We start from the raw sequence: 16,644 nt of genomic DNA, 5'->3' as shown, positions 1-16,644 counted from the left end.
ATGCAGCTCTGAGGCAGAGGCATTGGTTTGAAGCCGATGCCAGCAAACCTAGCTGGGTCCTTGATAAGAAAAGCCTTTATTTCAAAGCGCCCCTGGTTTAAAATTAGTGCTCTGGCTTCCAGTATCGCATTGGCTTTTAGAACTAGGACGCCTCTGTTTTTAATTAGCTGACGTCATTTTGGTCTTTTGCGCCAGCGCAGGGTGGGAAGTTGCCCCCAGTGTCCTCTGGCCCCGCTTAGCTGCGGCCCACTGCCTTGTCTCCCGGAGGCCGCGGTGTTTTAGCGGCATCTGAAAGGAGGAGACCCCCTGAACGGTGGTGGCGCCGACACGCTCACGCTCTCTTGTCTCCCTCGCAGGTGCGGTGGCCCCTCAACTGCAGCCATGGGGTCTGAGGATCACGGGGCCCAGAACCCCAGTTGTAAAATCATGACGTTTCGCCCAACCATGGAAGAATTTAAGGACTTCAACAAATATGTGGCCTACATCGAATCCCAGGGAGCCCACCGGGCAGGCCTGGCCAAGGTGGGTGATGCCCTGTCCCAGTGCAGGTTTTCACCAGCCTCCGCCTGTGCATGGCCTGGGTCACCAGGTCCTGGTGTGGCCATGTCCGAGGGCAGCACGTACCTATTAATCTGCTGTGGAGCCACAAACGTTATGGAGTCCTTCCCTTATGCCAGGCACTGTTCTAGGCACTGAATTCAGAAATGACTCCCCCAGCCACTGTCCCCCCTGGAGCATGGCAAGGACAGGGGCCAGCTCAGGGGGCAGTGGGTGCCCAGGGCGTTGTGGCAGGGGCTGCGAGCCAGGGCAGGTTCCCAGGGAGTTGATGTCAGGAAGGCCTTCATTTTTGTCTGTTCCTATTTAAACAATTATTGTGTTTTGAGACAGCAAATTAGTTGCGGGCAAATTCAAACAGCGACAGGGTGTAGGGTGTAGGAGAGTCGCTGCCACTCCTGCCCTGGCCCCTTCTCCCAGCCCCGCTGCCGCACCGTCACCAGTTCCCTGTTTCTCCGTGAGTGTATCACATGTGTGTGTGTACGTGTGTGTGATTACAGACAGGAAGACAAGCAGGGTTGGCGTGGCTTCTGAGTATGATGGCTGTGTTTCCTCATGCTCCCATGACCCTGTGTGTTTGGCATTATTGTCCTGTCATTGGGAAGATTCGCAGCCTGTTTGTTTTGGGTTCTTGTTTTTGCTTCCTGTATGACTATCACTTTTTCCGAGATGCCTGGTTCTCTGTTCTATGAACCAAGAGGTTGGTAAACCTCTGCTACACATTGCCAGGTAGTATGTGCAGTTTTGTGCCCAGGCAGTGTGGCCCCTTCTCGCTGCTGTGTAGATAGCCTGTAAACCAGCAGGCGTGGCTGTGCGCCAAGGAAGCCGTTTACGGATGCTGGAGTATGTGCTTCATAGGATTTTCACTTGTCCTGAAATCTTCCCCTTCTGTTATTGTTCCTTAGCTATTTAAAAATGAAAGAAAAAAAATAACATTAGTGGCTCACAGGCTGGATTAAAGTAGGCAGCGGGCTGCCTGCGGCTCACTGCCCCCTCGCCAAGGTCAGCCTGTCTCCCAGCTTCTGTCCTGCCTTCACCCTCCTCCTAGGAAACCTGGGGAGTGTGCCGGCCGGGGTTCTCCCCTTCTCCCCTCAGGAGTTCGTCACGCAGCGCCAAGGGGGGCTCGGCCCGGCAGAGCGATCTCACCTGTCAGGAACCTCGCTGCTGCCCAGGTGCCAGGGCAGCACCCCCCTTTCCACAGCCTCAGTGCTCACCACCGGTCTGGCACCTCAGGAGGGGCCCTGGGCCCTGGGCCATTGTGGGGAGTCTAGTCCTGGTGTGAGGGGCCCTTTCTTTCCCTCGAAATTCACTCGCCTTGTCTCCTCTCCCTGGCCTCGGTCTGCCTTGCCCTGGACGCACAGCCCACTGGGCAGCGTGTCTCAGGTCAGCCTCTGGGGCCGCTCTAGGGCGCCTTCGGCCCCACCTGGTACTGCTCCCACACTTCCCCTCGGCGCTCCTGTCTCATCACCTTGTCTCCGGCTCCACTTCGGCCGGCCTCCCCAGCCTTATGTTCCAGCATTTTCTGTGTTTGGCTGCTGTGACCCTCCCTGTCTCCACCTGTGCCCGCCACTTGCCATTCGTCCCCTTCATGCCCCTGCTTGCCTTGAGCCCAGACGTCTCTGCTCTAAGCCCTCTGCTGCAGTGGAGCCACTTTCCCTGGTTTGTTCGGACCCACAGGAACCCGTTGGTCTGGGCGTCCTGTGGGACGTTCTCAGGGTGTGGGTGGGTCCCTCTGCCTTTGGTTTTGTGACTCTTTCCCACTCCTCTGAGCTGGGACTGCTTTCTCCCTGACAGCTGCCTGTGGAAGTGGGGGCAGCGTGGGGGGCCCGGCGTTCTGTGCAGTGGAGGGGCGGGCAGCAGCAACCAGCTGCAGTACCAAAAGGTCCTGGCGACACGGTCAGGCCGACACATGTGCACACACATCCCTTCCCCTTCTCCCAGGGACACGTGCCGAGCCTTAGTCCCTCGGCAGCCTGCCTGCCACTCTGTGGGGACTGGTGCGTCCAGGGGAGCATGCGCTGTGGCCCCAGGCACCCATGCTTCTTTCAAAGCTCTCAGGCCCGCCAGGCCCTCTAGAGAAGGGATGTGCTGTCCTGCTGGCTTGAGTGAGCTCTGGAGGTGCAGCGCCTTCATCCTGGTCTCACTGGGTTTGGCTGCCCTTTTCTGTGTGTGGGGGTGTGTGTGGGTGTGGGTGTAGGTGTGGTGTTGGGGCTTCTTTCCTCAAAGCTGTATTTGGTCCCACCCCTCACCCCACCACAGCTCTGTGGGGCCTGGGGAGCTGGGTCGGGTGAGCATTGAGCAGGCACAGCTAGAGTCAGGCTGCAAAGCTAGACAGGGCTCTGGGGTCCTTGGGGTGCCCTGTCCTGCTGCTTGGCGGCTGTGCTTAAGGCTGACCTGGAGGCAGGAGATAGCTATGGAGGGGCATGGCTCTGGGTGGTGGGGGATGGGGCTGCGCGGGGCCCAAGCGAGGGGCCAGGGTGCTTCGGTGTCCTCTTCAGTGCTCGGGTGCATCCCTGGGGACCAGTCCCGGCAGGCAGGTGGATCCCTGGCTCCTCTCAGCTGCCAGCCCTGCCACCTGCAGAATGGCTTTGGGACCCAGTGGCCTCAGGGGGCAGAGGCTGGCCCCTAGCTTCCTCCCGTCCCAAGGTGCCCTCATCTTCTGTCCCAGCTGCCCAGACACTCCCAGGTTTGCTGTGCAGCTTGCACCTGGGCCACCCACCTGGGGTCACCGCCATCCCTGGGGTGTGTGGCCTCGTCCCTCCTGGCCTTGGCCAAGGCCCACCCAGAGCTCCGAGGAAGGGTGCCTCCAGGCCTGCAGGCACTGGTGGGGCAGTCAGGGTGCTCACAGTCTTTGAGGTGGCGTCCTTCAGGTGGCCTTCCTGGAGAGCCTCCTTTCAGATCCTGACCTCCCAGAGGTCGGAGTGTTCAGTCGCTTCATGCCGCCTCCACTCTGACGGGTTTTCCCGAGGCTTCTGCTCAGAAGCTGGAAGTGGGCCTGGTTCACACGGCCTTTCAGAACCTGCTGGCGTGTGTCCAGAAAAATGCAGATCACACGACTGCAAACAGCCATCACACGTGTGTCCAAAGCGCCCTCTGAAGTTCCTAAGGCTCCCCCATGATTGGGAGGGACGGGCCGCGAGCAGAGAGCCTGCGCACCTGGCGGGAGAGCAGGGATCTGGGCGTCCCTTCACGCCCTTGTCCGCAGACCCCTTCCTCCGCAGGACGTGCTCACTCCGGCAGGCACAGGTCCTGTTTTCTGTGTTTTGTGTCTCCAGCCTTGGTGTTCTAGTTGATCACCAGACCCTTCAGATTCTTAATGGAAATCAGAAGCTGTCAACCAGCAGGCTGACCTCAGCACCCTGTTGTCACACAGCCTCGTCCCAGACACGGGCACCCCAGGAGCTGCCGTGTCATGGCCACAGTTGACACAGAAGGGAGAGGACATGTCACCAGAAAGAGCCTTGACTGACAGTCATGTCCTGTAGGGGTGGCGCCTCCCCATTAACTTAGAGGAGGGCTCCCAGCCTCAGTGCTGCTGACATTGGGGCAGGCTGTTCTCTGGGGGGCCCTGCTGGGTACTGTGGGAGGCTGCGCAGCACCCATGGACCCCACCCACTCAGTGTGGGTGACAACCAGACACTTCCAGTGTCCCCTGGAGGATAAGATCACCCTGGGTGGGTGAGACCCGCCTTCCTCTTATTGCCATGTTGCCATTTGTCTGTGTTCGGGCTGCAGTGGGTCTGCGCCGGGGCTGCACCTTCCTGCTGCTAACAGGCACCCAGAGAATAAGTGTTTTCCTGGCAAAGCAAAATGTTTTCGTGCACACATGTGTGCAGGGGAGTCTGTGAGCACAATAAATGTGTTTCGCTTCAGGGAGCCCTGACACCAGGCCCTTCCCGGGCCTGCAGTGTGCCTTCCTGGAGAGGGGCAGGGCGGGCGTGAGAGCCTCAGCCCACAGAGGGTCAGGCTGGGGTGGCCGCCTGCTGGCCCGGCTGCAGTGACAGGGCATGCCTTGGCTCAGAGGTGGCCTCAGGGCTGTCCCCTCACTTGCTGCCTGTCCCACTGTCCCTTTGTCTCTGGCGGTGTGTGCCATCTGCCCGCTCCCTCATGGGCCTGTTTCCCGATGTCTCAGCACCTTGAGCTGGTTGCCTCCTTGTATGTGTCAGTGAGACGGGCCCTGGGGATGAGGTGGGCTGTGTCACTTCCTGGTCTCACAGTGGGGACCTGAGCGGGCATGCAGTGCTGTCTCCCACCCACCGGCCCCCAGGCCCACCCCTCCCTGCCCTCACTTTGTGATCAAGCCCAAGTGCATGGGGGGCCCCTGGGGCTTTCCAGGCTGGGCCGGCTGCACAGAACCCAGTGGGCAACATCGGGTGGGCAGGCTCTGCCCTAGCGGGAGTGCCAGCGTCCACCTGGACCTGGATTCCCTGGATGTCGGATAAAGTGCCCCAAGGAGAGGCGCTGGTCTCCCCAGGCCACCAATGTCCATTGCCACGTGCCGTCTGGAGGTGCCCCTGACTGCCCTTGTGTCTTTCAGATCATCCCCCCAAAGGAGTGGAAGCCACGGCAGACGTACGATGACATCGATGACGTGGTCATCCCGGCCCCCATCCAGCAGGTGGTGACGGGCCAGTCGGGCCTCTTCACACAGTACAACATCCAGAAGAAGGCCATGACCGTCGGAGAGTACCGCCGCCTGGCCAACAGCGAGAAGTACGCGGCCGGGCCCGGGGCGGGGGCACAGAGGGGTGGGCACAGCACAGCTCTGCTCAGAGTCCGCCAGTTCTTAGAGGGCGACGTCTGTACCTTCTCACCACCTAGGGCCATGCTGCCCTCATCGCTGACCGCTGGGGGCTGTCCCTGCAGGGCTCCCCAAGCTCCTTGCTCACTGAAAGCTGGGGTGTTTCCAGCCGTCTGTGCTCCCAGACTATGCGTCCTGTGAGGGAGGGCATTGTCTGCCTCTGGGTCCTGGCCCTGTGACAGCACCTGGCCTGCTGAGTGTTCTTAGTAGGCCAAGGCCCAGGCCAGTCAGCTGGCGAGAGGAGGCGAGGCCGCCGTGCTGGGCACTCCCCTCTCGTGGCAGTAATCAGACCACATCTGCGTCCTCCCGGCTGTGCCCCAGGGCCGGACGGCAGGTGCTCTGAGCAGAGCCCCGCTGCGGCGTACCCAGCAGGCACCAGCCCTGCGCCCACGGCCCATTGCTGGCGTGTGTGTGCCCACAGGTACTGCACCCCCCGGCACCAGGACTTTGACGACCTGGAGCGCAAGTACTGGAAGAACCTCACCTTCGTGTCCCCCATCTACGGGGCTGACATCAGCGGCTCCTTGTACGACGACGTAAGTGGTAGCCTGGAGGTCCTGGTGAAAACGGGGTGGGGCTGCCTGTAAATGGCGGAGGGAAGGGGTGCAGATGGGACTTCACCATTTAAGCTAAAATACTGCAGAAAGCTTACGGGCTTTCCATCTGGGCCCTGCCTACAACCATGCGCCTGCTCAGGTGACTGGAGAAAGAATCCAGGGCTTTTCTGACTTGCAGAGTCTTTTCTACAAATGGCAGAGCCCCCCGCCCTGACCTTGCACCCTACACTCAGCTGCCGACTTGGCAGCCCCATCTCAACACTGCTGTCCTAAAAAAGTGGCCCTGAGCGCCTCATTCCTCCTCCCAGGGGCCTTCAGGCCCTGGTTATTCTGGTACTTTTCTCCCCAAGTTCCTTTCGTGCCCCCTTCCTGGAAACCTGGAAGCCCCAAGGCTTAGCTGGCCAGGCTGCCACTGGTTCACCCACATCCAGTCCCCGTGCTGGGCTGGGCGGGCCCTGGGGACACTGGGGCAATGGAGGGGCCTCTGCTCCTTGGTGTTTGGGCCTGTAGGCCAGACACTGGGCAGGACTTGATGCTGAGGCCCCAGAGCAGTGCTGGTATTAAGCAGAGGGAGGGCTGAAGGGGGCCCATCATTTTTAGGGCACAGTCCATTAACATTTATGGAACCTCCGATAACCTGGGGAAGGACCGATGAGGGTTGATTTCAGATTTATGAAGCCCGACTCTTTTGGTGGTGTGCACGGGCCAGCCTAGGCTGAAATGCTCTGGCATGGAGATGGGTCATGCTGTGTCCATCTGTGCATCTGTCGGTGGACACCTGGGTTGTTGCCACTTCTTGGCTGCTGGGACATCCACAAACAAGCCTTCATGTGGCCATGCACTTCACTTTTCTGGGGCGCATACCCACGAGGCTGCCGTCTCATGTGGACGCTCCACCTGTTGGTTTGAGAGCGGCTGCCCCATCGTCCGTCGCCTCAGCAGCGAGTGCATGGGGCTCCGATTTCTCCCGTCCTCGCCAACTCTTGTTACTATCTGCCTTTTGATCCTAGCTGTCCAGTGGGTGTGAAATGTGTCTCAGTGGGGGTCTGACTTGCATTTTCCTGACGGTCAGTGACAGTGAGCACCTTTCAGTATGCTTATTGACCGTTTGTCTCTTCTTTCTGGAGAAACAGCTGTTCAGATGCTTCGCTGGTTTTTGAGTGGGGTTATGTTTCTTTTTATTATTGAGTTATTAGAGGTCTTCATATAGATATAAGTCCATAACCTAATAAGTGATTTGCCAAAGGATTTACATATGTTTCCTCCCATTCTGTGGGTTGTCTTTTTCTCTTCCTTGATGTTCTTTGCAGCACGGAAGATTTTAATTTGATAAAGTCCCCAGTTTATATTTTTATTTTCTTTTACTGCTTTTGTGCTGTGTTCTGGGCTCCTGCCAGGGTCCACCTTGCAAAGACCAACTGCTGGTCCTGCCACGTCACAGCCTAAAGCGTGGACAGGCGTGGTTGGCACAGGGGATCTGGGACGTGAGAACGCTGATCACTCGGTGTCTCAACAGGCCTGGAGGGTTCTCCAGGGACTGGAAGTTGATTAGCGAGGATTTTATGAGCTCTTATGACAAGAGGGGGTGTGTTACTAGGGCCAGATAAGTGGTGGGTGGTGATTCTGGCCTTCGCCTGGTCCCCAAGTCATCTCCTCTGGCGGAAGGTGCTGGAAGGGCTGTCTGGCACCAATGCTGGGCTAGCTCCGCTCCGGGATTTTTTTCCTCCTTCTGTGTCATTGACTTTGAGGCACGTTAATTATTCACGACCAAACCACAGCCTTTGCAGCTCTGCCTTTACTGCCTGAGGTTAATGCACAGCTCAGCATGGGGCAGGTTGGCATCTGCAGGGTGGGAGCAGCACGTGGTGGGTGTCAGATGTGGCTGGGTGGATCTGGGCAGATGTGGGGTTGATGTGGGGGTCCCACTGCAGCCCGGGGCTTGGTGAGAACATCACTCAGCCTTCCTCTCCTGCCAGTGTCTGGGGGTGGCCAGGCCTGGTGCCCTGAGGGGCCAGCCAGCTGACCATGTGCTTGCCGCCCCTGCAGGATGTGGCCCAGTGGAACATCGGGAACCTGCGGACCATCCTGGACATGGTGGAGCGTGAGTGTGGCACCATCATCGAGGGCGTCAACACGCCCTACCTGTACTTTGGCATGTGGAAGACCACCTTCGCCTGGCACACGGAGGACATGGACCTGTACAGTATCAACTACCTGCACTTTGGGGAGCCCAAGTCATGGTGAGGGTCGGGCCATGGGGACGGGCAGACAGGTGGGGCCGTTTGTGTGGCTCCTTGGGGACATGGCTGGGCCTGTGGCCAGGACTGTCAGGCGGCGGGGGGACGTCGGCAGCCCCAGTTTGCTGGCCCAGCCCGGCTGGCTTCAGGGGCAACCTCGGTTGGTGATGAGAGGATGCACTCTCCCCAGAAACCAGCTTGCCAGTCCCTGGAGCTTGTGGTTTGCACCGAGTGCCTCACACTGAGCAGTGGCTGGCACCAGGCCTTCCGCTGCGCCTCTGGGTCTCCATCAGGCAGAGGCTCTTGTGCTGGGGGCTCCCCCCAGGGCCATGGGCCTCCCCCTCTGCCCACTGCTTGGCCTCCAGGCCTAGGGTGGGGGCAGCAGGCCCCTACTCCCTGACAGTCCATGTGTGGGGCTGAGTTGGGCGTACCAGCCCCCGGAGGCCACTCTGGATGATGGGCCTGTGTCCTAGAGTCTCGGAGCTGATTACTCCTTCACGCCCAGCCTCTGCTGGCAGGACAGCTCGGGGCTGCCTTCCTCCGGGCTGCCATGCTCACTGGTGTTCCCAGCAGGGACTTTGTGAGCAGGGAGGGCTTTGCGTCTCTCTGCCTCTCCCCAGCTGTTTGGAAGCTTCTGTTACCTAGTCCTTGTGGCTCGGAGGAAGGCGGAGGGGAGGCCGGAGCCCTGGGAGCCAACTGGGGCTTGGGGGCTCAGCCGAGTGTGTGCTGCTTGGCGTGTTGTGAGCAGTGGTGGCACGGCACAGCTGGGGACCCAGGCCCGCCCTGGCCAAGGCACCCCTTGCCTTGGTGTCCCAGCTGGGAGCTGACCCCCGAGCAGCTGGGCCTGTGCCCACAGGGGTGGGAGGGCCTCTCATCTCCTTTAAGGCCCTGGGATGTCCTGAGCCCTTTGCCAAGGGTGGCAGGAGCAGGTGCTCTGAGAGGAAGGCCCAGAAATGGGGGGGGCCTCGGGTGGGCAGCCTGGCCTCCTGTCCTGCCGTCGGCGGTCACCACCCGCTCCTCACCTGTGATGTGGACAGAGCGGGGGGTCTGCTCTGGCAGCTGGCTCCTGCTCAGACAGGTGGGAGGCACTGGGGACAAACGTGGTGGGGGTTTCAGGTGAGTTTTCCTCGGCTGCTGTAACCAATGGCAACAAAAACCAAGCTGCTTAAAACAACACTTAATTATTTTCTGACACTTGGGGGATCCGATGCTTGACCCGGTCTCGCAGGGCTACATCCGGGTGCAGCAGGGCTGGCTCCTCTGGGGGCTCGGGGAGAGCCATGTGTGCCCCTTCCAGCTTCTAGGGGCACCTCCTGTCTGCACAGCCAGCAGGGCCGCGCCTTCTCTTTCTCAGACCCTGACCTCCTGCCCCCGCTTACAGGGCCCCCTGCAAGGACCCTGCCCGCTCAGGAAATTCAGGATCGCCCTCATCTCGGGGCCTTAGTCCCATCTGCAAAGTCCCTTTTGCCAGGAGAGGCGACATACTCCCAAGCCCCAGGCAGGGCATGGGCGTCTTTGGGGCTGGTACTATGCGGGCCACGGGCCCCAGCCGTGGGTTGCACCACGGAGCTAGTTAGCGGGCATCCTGTTACATTTCCGCGGCTTCTTGTTTTCAATCCATTTCTCTCCTTTTGGGGCCTTGGATCATCAGAACCTTGGCTGGGAGGTAGTTGCCTTTTGGGAAAAATTTGGAGGGACGGGGTTGGTGATGAGCATTTCACAGTGGCCTGAGTCTCACCCCGCAAGCGTGTCCTGAGCGCCGAGCCTCCCCGTGCTGCCTGGGAGGCCCTGTGGCAGTGCTGCTCCCTGTGCCCACCACCTCTCTCATGGCAAGGCCTCCCTGGGACTACATGGAGGCAGGAGGGCAGGGCGCGTAGCACAGCTTATGGGGGCTGGAAGGGCCCCTTCGGGCCGGCAGCCTTCTGAGGAGCAGCCTTCTGAGGAGCAGCCTTCTGCTGCCCACATAGATCACAGGCTTGGGCACATATAAAGGCATGTATGTGTGTGAGTATATATGTGCATGTAAGCGTGTGTGTGTGTGCGCGCGCGCGCGCACACGCGCCTCGGCCCCAGCTTGCTGGCCTGGGCAGTGTCTCGTGGCGGGCTTTGGCTTGGAGGGACAGCTGCCTGGGGGCTGTCCTCTGAGCGCCGTCCTGGTCCTGCCACCGCGGCTCCCCCCACGGCCACTAGATGGCGGTCCTGCCCCTCTCTGGAGTCTGGGCTCCCTGTGGAAATTCCCCAGGTTCTTTCATCCTTTTCATAGACTCCGGGACCCGCCGTGATCATCCCCGAGCCCCTAGGGTCAGCAGTGGGCGGAGAGCGAGGAGAGGCAGGCGGCTCTGCTCAGCCTGGCCCGGGTGCCCTGGTTTTGGTTGGGGTCCACCAGCCAGTAGGATTTTAAGGGGGAAAGACCCACGTTTTCCTTAAATAATGTAACACAAAAATGAAGGAAGAGAAAGAGAAAGCAGCCTCTGCTGGTTCCCGAGCATGGTGGCTGAGGGCCAGTTGGTCTCTTGGACGAGGCCCTGCCCTGCGTGGGGTGACTGGGGGTCAAAGCGTGTTCTGGGGAATGTGGCCCTGGGGTGGGCGGCACCAGTCCCAGCAAGGCTGACGTGAGGAGTGGCTCTGGGCGTCCTGCACTGAGGCCGCTGGGGTCGGGGGTGGTTGGAGGCAGCAGCATCTGCCTGGAGGGAGGACAGGTGTGTGGACCGTCCCTAGAACTGTCCTTGGCGGGGACGGAAATGTGGGGAGACGGCCTGTTCCCAGCAATGTGGGGTCTAGGCCGTGGCCCCCGAGGACTGCCCTCAGCACCTCGGCCCCCTGCTGTCTGCCCGGGTGGCCCCTGCCGCCCACTCCCCACCCCGCCGGCACCCCTTCCCACAGCCCGCTTCTCGAGCGCACTGGGGAAGTAGTCAGTGGGGCGGTGTTGGACACAGCGGCCGTTCCTCTGAGGGAAAGAATGTTCTTGAAGGTACCCTGACCTTAGTCTTGGTCTCTGGTCCTGAAGTGGAGGAGGATGAATGTGGCCAGTGGGCAGGGGCTCCTCAAGGTGGGGCTGTGTGGGGTCCAGCTGCAGGGGCACCCACCTCCCCCCGCCCCCAGGCTCCCTGCTGGCACCCTGCCTGCTCTCTCCCTGGGACCTGGATGGGGACCCAGATCCTAGTCCTGGACCCCATGCTCATCCTTGAGAGCAGAGACTGCCGGGTGACCACACGCCAGCCATGTCTGATATTGGCATCAGGATCTCCCCACTGGACTGTGGACCCTCCATGTCCCCAGCCCCTTGCCCAGACAGGGGGATTGGTGGCCATCAGGAGAGCCGGGTGCTGGCCCCTAGCCTCTTGGAGCCCTGTGGGTGCCATTTGCATCACACGGAGCTGGTGCTGTGGCAAAGGGATCAGGTCCTTAGGCCATGGTTCCTCGGGGACTGACGTGGACGCTGGCTTGGGGGGAGCAGGTGGGCGCCTTCCCGCCCTGGGCCCTGGTCGGTGGTGGTCTCTGGCAGATTGCCCTCACTCGCTCATTTCCCTGCTTCTCTCGTGTCTGCAGTAGCTTAATTGCACCCATTTCGGAGTATTTCAGTAGTGTTTTTTTTAAGTGTCGACGTACTCAGGTTTACAGCATTTTATGAGCCTTTCTGAGTCTGTTGCTACTTTGGTAGTGTGATTTGTGTGTCAGAGTGACGTGAACAGCCTGATGTCGATAAAAGCTTCGAAAGGCCGGCATTATGTGGTGCTGTCAGGCAGCAAGGCTAAGAATATCTGAAGTGTTTTAAGATGAGATTTAAAATAGAGCCACCACTTGCAACTCACCCCCGACTGGCCTCCCACAGCCCAGGAGGTCAGAGAGGCCAGGAGGGTTGTGGGTGTGGGCTGGGGGAAGGCAGGGCGGCTGTCTCCTGATACTCTCAGGGCCTGACAGGGCAGTGCCAGGGTGGTAGGGCAGCTGGGGGGTGGTGTCCAGAAGGCCATGCCTGTCGTGGTGGCTTAGCTGGAGGTGATATCCCCAGGGCCTATCCCAGGGCTGCCCCGAGGATGACCCCCTGGGCCATCTGCCCCACGGCCTCGGGCAATGCAGGCTCAGTGTGGACTCGCCCACCTCGTGGAGGCTTACTGTTCTCAGGCAGGGCACTAAATGACGCATGAGCAACAGGACTGCTGTGTAGCCTCCTGTTGTTCCTGCGCACAGGGTGGGGGATGTGCTGCAGAGCTCTGGGCCCCTGGGCAGGGCAGCCAGCCAGCCCCACAGGGCATTCGCGCCATGACCTTGGCCTTCGGGCTTGTGACTGGGGCGCCCATCTCTGGCGGATTTTGGGGGCTTCCCGAGCCCTTCCAGCTCTTGTCCTGGGATGCCGTCTCCCGGGTGGCTACCAGCTCCCTGAGTGGGGACAGGGAGAGGGTGCACTGATTGTGCTCCCACAGAAGGCCTGCGGGAGGCCCTGGGTGTGATGAGCACGTCCCCCTAAGCAGAGTCTGTGGAGGGGATGTGTTGGGAGCCAGAGAGGCAGGGGGCTCCCAGAACTCCATGCCTCCTTGACCTTTAAGAAGCCCGAGCCAGGCAGCAGGGAGCAGATAATTTTTCCTTTTGATTCAGCTGCAACTAGAGTTTTTCTCTGGCATTTGCGCTTGGGGGAGTTTCACTGGAGGGGGATCGGGCGGCCTTTCTCTTGCTGCGGGGAAACCTGACTCCCAGCAGGCCCAGCATGTCTCCCTGCACGGCACTCTGGAGGCGTGCGTGGCCATGCATGAGTGTGCGCGCATGTGTGGGGGCACATGAGTGTGTGCGTATGTGTGTGCGCCCACATACATCGTTTGTGTGTTGTGCTCATGTGTACATATGTGCCCATTTGAGGACGTTGCCCCTGCTGTGGAGCACAAGGAGGAAGCTAGCCAGTGTCTGTGTTGCCTGCTCTTCGGCTGCACTCCGAGAGGCTGAATGTTCTGGGCCTGGGATTGATGGGTCTGTTGCCCGGGGAGGCCGAGCAAGGCTCTTTGGGGAGGGGGCTGCTGGGCTGTGAACTTGCCGCTTGGCTGCCTGTCTGGGGCCCCTCGGTACCTCCCTGCAGGCCCACTGAGGCAGCATCGGTCTACTTCCCAGCTGCGCCTCCCAGGGGACTGAGTAATGCCTCCCAACCCTCAGGGGACAGGAGCTTGCGCCCTCCCTGGCTGTCCAAAGCCAGCTCCCCAGCTCTGCCTGCACGTGGTGCTGCTGGACCAAAGTACACAGCTGGGCCCTTGAGGGCCTCGGCTACGTCCCCCGGAAGCAGGATTGGAAGTCCAGGTGCCTGCAGGAGGCCTGTTTTGGGTTTGTGCTGGCTGCATGCCACTCGTGGTTTCTGAGAGCCTGGCACAGCAGGGACCCAGGGGTCCCCATCCCCTGACTCAGGTGAGGCCCGTCCTCCAGGGACTGGGGTAGCTGTCCCCATCCCTGAGAGCTCAGCTCTGCAGATCTGAAATGCAGATGGAAGGAGCCTGACAGCAGCACACATTGATTTTAGTAGCTCAGCTTCCCAACCCACACCCCGTCACCAGGGCAAGATGCCAAAGCAAGATGGACGCTTGCCCTCTACCCCTCCTCACCCTGCTCTGAGCCCCCACTGGGCATCGGGGTCGGGGGGAGTGGTGTGGCAGCTCCGTGTGGCTGGGGCGCCTGGGGTGGTCTGGTGGAAAAAGCCCCCCAGGAAGATGGAGGGTGCTTGATTCGTATCTCATTTACTCTTTGGGGAAACCGGCCAGGCCCCTCTTCCTCAGCCCCGGGTCCTGGGCAATGGTGACAGAAATACAGCAACAGAAAGAGTGGTTTCAAGCAGAAAGTGCCTCCCGAGAGCAGACTGAAGGTGTCACGACCTTTAGTAAATGATAATGAGGCGGCCGGGAGGATCGCTTGGTGTTGGAGGCAGCTTGCCAGGAGGCAGCTTGCCAGGGGCGCGGGTCCTGCTCTGCAAGGCCCCATGGGCTTCATCTGCTTGGAGAGTGCTGGCCTGCAGTCCCGCTGGAGTCTGCCCTTAGCCGTGCCTGCCTGAAATAGATCATCGGGGGCGTTTTGTGGGGGGGACTGTGCCTGGTTGCCCTAGTGTGCACGTATGTGCACATTCATATACTGGTATTGCGTGTGCAGGTGCACATACATGTGAGTGAGCTAGTAGAGAAAAGGAGTCTCTTCTCACCCAGGCAGCTGATGAGTGAGTGACCCTCCAAAGTCCTCCCAGATTGTGCCCAGCAGACAGGAGGCCTAGCCTTCCATAGGGTGACTGAGAGCCAGCCACCCACCTGGCCACCAAAAGCCTGGCCAGGACCTTCCTTCTCCAGGGGGTATGCAGCTGTGCGCCCCGGGGCTGGGCATCACTGTGCCGGGGCAGTGCTGGGGGGAGTGGTTTAAGGCCATGGCCAGGAGGGCCTGCATACATGGACGCTCACGGGAGGGAGGGCCTGGCGCCCTCTCCCAGCCTCCTTATAGAGCCCTCTGCCTGGCCCTTGTCAGAACCACTCTGTCAACCTAGATGCCACCAGTCCAAGCTTTCTGCTTGCCAGGCTCGTGTAAATCTAATACCCAAAGCTGGTTTAGCATATGAAAATTACCTCCTGGTGCCTGAGAGACCCGTGAGTCTCAAATTGGGGCATCAGGTGTCATCAGGCTGAGAAGTGGATTGAGGCGTTGATTAACATGGTGGGTAGGAGGACTGGCGATTTCAGAGAATTTTGTGCAGCATGGCACAGCGTGTTTTGAATCAGCTCTGCCTGTTTGTGTGATCCTCTTCTTACCAGCCTCACCCGCACCAAATCTTAATAGCCTGGCGCTGCCCTGGCAAAATCCCACCATTGGGTCATACGAGGGTACGTGCATTGTGCCCCTCGTGGGGATCAGAGGACCCAGGAAGCCCGATGCATTTAGGGGTGCTCTCCCAGGGGCCAGCCCCTCGAATCTCGCAGTGCGCCGGCGGGACAGACACAGCTGGTGTTTGTTCAGGGAACACAAAGTGATTTTAACATCGCACTAAGCAGAGGAAGGTCAGCCTTCTGCTAAGGAAAAATCTTGCCATATGTTCTCCTCCAAAGCCAGGGAGATGGAGTTGGGGATCTTCTGACATTCTAATGGTCTGATGCCGTGCTGTGAGCCTGGACAGCTGGTCGCCACCGTGGCTGACGGATTCTGGAAATGGGCTCTCGGTGAGCAGGGCTGGGGGGGCCCGTGGTGGAGAGCCCCCAGCCAGCAGCCCATCATGAGCTTAGTTCCCTGTTCTTCGATGTTTGTCAGAGGCCTGCCTATTTACCCACTGTTTTGGGGGCATGCTCTCTCTTTAGAGATTTTTATTTTTTAGAACCATTTTAGAATTGCAGAAAAACTGAGAAGACAGTACTGAGGGTTCCCCGCACCCCACACCCCGTTTCCCCACGAGTAACATCTCACACTGGGCTGGTCCATTGGTTGCAATTAATGAACCAATAGGGACACGTCCTAGTAACTGCAGTCCACACTGGGCTCGGGCTGCCTCAGCTTCTCCTAATGCCCTTCTCCACCCAGGGCCCCATCCGGGGTCCTGCATGGCCTCCCGGTGTCGCGTCTCCTTGGGCTCCTCTTGGCTGGGCAGTTTCTCAGACTTTCTTCGCCCTGATGCCCGTGGCAGCTTTGAGACAGCCTGGTGGGGGTTTTGTACAAAGTCTCTTCGTTGGTATTTGTCTGCTGTTTTTCTCGTGGTCAGGCCGGGGGACGGGCTGTGGGAGGAGGCCCATGGGGTGAAGGGTCCTCTCCCCTCGTGTCAGTGGTGCTGCTGCCACCGTGACTGCATTGGTGACACTGACCTTGACCCCCGACTGAGGTGTGTTTATCAGTGTCTCCACTGTAAAGTTCCTTTTTTCCCCTTTCCATGCCATCCCCATTGAAGTGTACTTAAAAACTTCAAATATCAGGAAAGGCAGCAGTGATGAATAGCCCAGCCTTGTGCCTGATACACAGACTGTGCAGATGTGAGCACCCTGGCCCACGTCTGCCGGATATTCCTCATCTCTTTCTTTTCTCCGCCCGTCCAGTCGGGGCACTTGCAGTTTCTGTTGCTGCTCAGACGCCTGGCTTGGGTTTATTCTCTGTAGATCAAAACCAAGGCACAGGCCAGGTGTTTCCTCAGTTTGGAGTCTCTGAGGCTGGAACTGAGGTGTGGCCCCTGCAACCTTCCATACCCAGGAGCTCTGGAGAAGCTCCACTTCCAGGCTCTCAGGTGGGGGGCAGAGTTCAGTCCTTTTCGGTGTTAGCAGTGGCTGCTGCTGCAGTACCCAGAGGTTGCTCGATACCTCCCCCGCCCCCTTCAGGGCAGCTTCGGGGACCCCCCTCGCACGTGGCACCTCAGCCCTGAGGGAGGGCCCTGCCCCTGCTGTGGGCTCGTCTGCTTAGGTCAGGCCCACCCAGGGCGCTGTCCCTATTGTAAGTTTTGCTGCTTTGGGACCTTGATTGTGACAGCAGTACCGAGAGGAACGTCTGAATCGCAGAGCAGGTGTGTGAG

The 16,644-nt window shown here is 59.7% G+C and overlaps 1 protein-coding gene across 6 annotated transcripts in view; it reads left to right on the top strand.

The window, feature by feature from the left end:
- The window catches only part of KDM4B (lysine demethylase 4B), a 118,313-nt gene that overhangs the window by 37,508 nt on the left and 64,161 nt on the right, over positions 1–16,644 (top strand). For all 6 annotated transcript variants that reach the window (XM_057489801.1, XM_057489800.1, XM_057489802.1 and 3 more), the window contains exons 3-6: positions 357–522; positions 5,093–5,268; positions 5,778–5,892; positions 7,960–8,153. In XM_057489801.1, coding sequence (XP_057345784.1) covers positions 382–522; positions 5,093–5,268; positions 5,778–5,892; positions 7,960–8,153 — 626 coding nt within the window. In that variant the 5' untranslated portion in view covers positions 357–381. The remainder of the gene's footprint in view (positions 1–356; positions 523–5,092; positions 5,269–5,777; positions 5,893–7,959; positions 8,154–16,644) is intronic.

This window comes from Manis pentadactyla, chromosome 12 (genome assembly GCF_030020395.1).
Source record: "Manis pentadactyla isolate mManPen7 chromosome 12, mManPen7.hap1, whole genome shotgun sequence".
In the NCBI taxonomy this organism is placed as follows: domain Eukaryota; kingdom Metazoa; phylum Chordata; class Mammalia; order Pholidota; family Manidae; genus Manis; species Manis pentadactyla.
This window is presented reverse-complemented; position numbering and strand designations above follow the sequence as displayed.